The sequence below is a fragment of the Frieseomelitta varia genome, unplaced genomic scaffold, assembly GCF_011392965.1.
Source record: "Frieseomelitta varia isolate USP_RPSP 00005682 unplaced genomic scaffold, Fvar_1.2 scaffold_488, whole genome shotgun sequence".
Classification (NCBI taxonomy): Eukaryota; Metazoa; Arthropoda; class Insecta; order Hymenoptera; family Apidae; genus Frieseomelitta; species Frieseomelitta varia.
The window spans coordinates 1-4,064 of NW_025110243.1; the positions used below are offsets into that span (position 1 = coordinate 1).

General features: G+C 27.8%; 1 protein-coding gene across 1 annotated transcript; it reads left to right on the forward strand.

Moving 5' to 3' along the window:
• The first annotated feature begins 6 nt into the window (after window positions 1-6).
• On the forward strand, window positions 7-3,698 carry LOC122533000 (importin-11). Its single transcript, XM_043662271.1, has 14 exons — window positions 7-155; window positions 248-511; window positions 584-742; window positions 810-853; window positions 956-1,138; window positions 1,244-1,355; window positions 1,440-1,660; window positions 1,723-1,887; window positions 1,989-2,181; window positions 2,261-2,498; window positions 2,566-2,662; window positions 2,748-3,025; window positions 3,162-3,303; window positions 3,437-3,698. The coding sequence occupies exons 1-14, from the start codon at window positions 104-106 to the stop codon at window positions 3,458-3,460; spliced, it is 2,172 nt and encodes a 723-aa protein (XP_043518206.1). The 5' UTR covers window positions 7-103; the 3' UTR covers window positions 3,461-3,698.
• The last annotated feature ends 366 nt before the right edge of the window (window positions 3,699-4,064 follow it).

The following is a 4,064-nucleotide window of genomic DNA, read 5'->3' on the forward strand; positions in this document are numbered from 1 at the left end:
AAATCAGATACAGGAAGCTTTGGAAAAAGCATTACTTTTATTGAGAATACTTAGGACACTTATTGTAAATGGATTTAATAAGCTTTCAGAATCTCATGATGCTATGTCATTTTTAGAAATTGTTTTCGAACGTGCAAGGACCTGTCTTGAATGTCGTTAGTATTATTCTTCTTTGCTATTAATCGCAATATTAATTATTTCTTTTAATAATGATTTTAATAATGATTTATCTTTTGTACAATTGTAGGAAAGACGTTAATTTCAAGAGGCATACAGATGGATGTATGCGATAAATTTATTATTCATTTGACTAAAGTATTATTAGGAGCACTAGAAATGCATCCGTTTTGCTATGTAGAACTAATACCAACGTCTTTAGAATTTTCTGTTTTTTACTGTTTTACCGAAGCTGGCCAAGCGTTAGCTTTTGAAAAATTCGTTATACAATGTTTAAATTTAATGAAAGGCATTTTATCATCTACATATTATAAACCAGCAAAAATGCTGGAAGGTATGTGCGCTGGATAATTATTGTATACACTTTGTGGATGTAACTGATTAAGCTGGAAATTTATTCATGCAGAAACGAAAGACCCGTTGTTAGCATTGAGAGCAAATCAATTGAGAAAAGAATTTTTTACACCTGAAACATTAACTGAAATATGTTCAAGACTTGTAACGCATTATTTTCTTTTAACACCTGCTGAATTGGAGTTATGGGACACAGATCCAGAAAGTTTTGGTAAATATTTGTGTACATATATATTTATGTATACATTTATATTTTTTATTTTTATTATTATTTTCAGTTGTTGATGGTGGTGGTGGTGAATCATGGAAATGCAGTTTAAGGGTAAATACTTTACGTTCAGCTATTTACAAATATATATAAATAATTCATGGTTGTAAGATTATAAATCTTTGTTATTTTTAATAATTAATATTTTATTTTTAGTCTTGTACGGAGTGTCTGTTTGCAGTAATTCTTCATCATTTTGTAGAAGTTCTTGTACCATTTTTAGTTGAATTAATGCAGAGACATCATCAACCAATTGATCCAAATAATTTGCATTTGATCTTAGTAAAAGATGCAGTATATAATGCAGTTGGCTTAGCTGCATTTGATTTGTATGACGAGGTAAGAACGCAAAAAATATCACAAAGAAACTATTTTACATGCATATTACACTTTTATATTACATTTATATTACATTACATTTATATTACATTACATTTAAATTAGGTGAACTTTGATCAATGGTTTTCGACCACTTTAAAAGAAGAACTGAAAATTCGAAGTAATAATTATAGAATTATTAGAAGACGAGTATGCTGGCTTATTGGACGCTGGACGTGTAAGCATATTTAATTTTTTCAAACAAATGGAATATTTATTATGTAATAATTTTTATTTTTGTTATGATTAACTTAAATTGCAGCTGTTAAATTAAGTGCAGAGCTGAGACCAGAATTATACAAACTCATGGTTGAAGTTTTGAGCCCTGAAGAAGATTTGGGTGTTCGATTGGCAGCAAGTGATGCTTTAAAACTCGCGATAGATGATTTTCAATTTAATCCGGAAGAATTCTCGCCATATTTAGAACCAGCATTCTCTTTATTATTTTCTCTCTTAAAAGAAGTAAAAGAATGTGATACCAAGGTATAAAATTTTAAAAATACTTTTTTAATTCAGAAAAAAAATTGTTTAAAAATTATTTTTAGATGTACGTGTTGTATGTATTATCATTTATGATTGAACGTACTGGCAGTGAAATAAACCCTCATGTTGGAGCTCTTAGTTCATATCTACCAGCACTTTGGCAAGAGTCTGAAGAACATGATATGTTAAGATGCGCCATAATTTCGACACTTGTACATCTGGAAAAGGTATAAATTAAATACTTGAATAAATATATGACTTTAATTAATTTCTATTTAAGACTCTAAATAACAGATGTTTTTGATTTTATATTTTGATTATTTTTTAGGCTTTAGGTCCTGAAAGTGTCGTTATAGAACCATTAGTAGTAGGTGCTATTGCATTAAGTTGTGATGTTAATCAAAATTATCACGTATATTTGTTAGAAGATGGTTTGCGATTATGGTTAGCTTTACTGGAGAATGCACTTGCGCCAACCCCTGCTATAATGGAATTGGCTAAAAATTTGCCGGACGTATTAGGTTAGTAAATTAATAAACTATTTGTTAATGATTCTTATAAATTATATTAAAAAAATCTGATGATATTTGTATTTTTCAGAAAAATCATTCGAACATTTAAAATTATGTTTGTTTATAGTTCAAGCATATATAATATTAAGTCCCCAGGAATTTTTAAGTCAAAGAGGAGCAATTATAATTGAAACACTTAGGTCACTTTTGGGAGATTTGAACTCTGAAGGAGCAGTAATGACAATGACAGTGTTTGAACTATGTTTATGCGCATCACCTCGGCAAGGTGTAGAACTTATTAAACCTGTTTTAATAACTATATTTGAGTGAGTATAAATGCTTTCAAAAGTTTTAGCAAATTATATACGTTAATGTTTATTTCAATTTTGACAGGAATATGTACAAGGAGGAAGAAGTTATGATGACAATGACTATGTATTTATCTATTGTGGCAAGAATTTTGTGGTTTTATAAAGATATTTTTATACAGGTATTGAAATTTCATGTATCGTATTCATATATTTGTCAATTTATTAATACAATTGATATAAGCATATGTTTAAATAATTATTTAGGTACTAAGCGAATTAACCAGAAAAATAGGTGGAAACGAAGCTAGAGAAGAGGTTGTTTTGGGAGAATTAATACGTGTATGGGTTAATCGAATGCCATATATTTCTCAATTAAAAAGACGTAAATTATTAGCTCTTGCACTTTGTTCATTACTTGGAGCTGATAGTCCTCCGAGTGTTCTTCATTATTTCCCACTAATAATATCTAATATTGTTGGAACTCTCAATGATATTACCAAATTTGATGATATAAGATGCGAAAATATTGGATATGCTATTGAGTGCGTAAAAGTTATTCGTATAATATCTATATATATATATATATATATATATATATATAGTTATTATTTAAATATAGTTATTAATTACAATAAAATATCATGTTATTGTAAAAGTTAGAATTTTCACTTATTTTAGATCCTTGTCAATTAGTGGACAGTCTAGTCCACCTCAGTACGAGGATGAAGAGTATGGAAACAAACATGAACAGCGAAAAAAAAGACTTGATTTCAATGATCCTTTGTGTGGTATATCTTTGAAAGATACGTTACAAAATCAGGTAAAGTGATAATTTATTATTACTTACAAGTATGTTACTTACTTGTTATATATTAAAAACCACTTTGTTCAATTATATATTTATTACATGTTGAAAATCTGTATTTTTTATTTTAGTTACTTATTTTACGCAGATTGATTGGAGACAACCAGTTTAACCAATTGATGTCAACCCTTTACCCAGACGTTGACAAAGAACTTAAACTTTATATATCCTTATGAAAAAGGAGCAAGTCTAATTAAAAGAGAAAGAAAACAGGATATTATATTAAACGCGACACTACGTGTAAAGAAAGCTTTACAGCGCTCTATTATAAAACGGCACTATTTTATTGTATTATACTAGCTGTTTCACTGTACTAATAATGTTGATAATAAAAGACCTGTCATTTCAAAGTTATTTCTTATCCGTTCGTTTAAAGTGAAGGATTTGCAATAAGTAAAGAGGTGACAGTTCCAATATTGTATTCAACAGTTCCATAAATTGTATTTAATGAAAGTAAAAGAAAGGTATCATTTTTATATTCAAATTATTATTACCAATATTAGTTCATTTTGAGTTGGCATTTACTAGTTTATTCAAATTTACTGGAAAATAGTACAATTTTAGTAAATATATATTTATATTTTAGAATCTACAATTACAACTTTGATAGCAATGAAACTATGTTAAAAAAATAATTGAAAAAATAATTTTTTTCATTTATTTGAACAAATAATTAAATTTTATGATATCTATATGTAACAATTAGAGGTATTTCT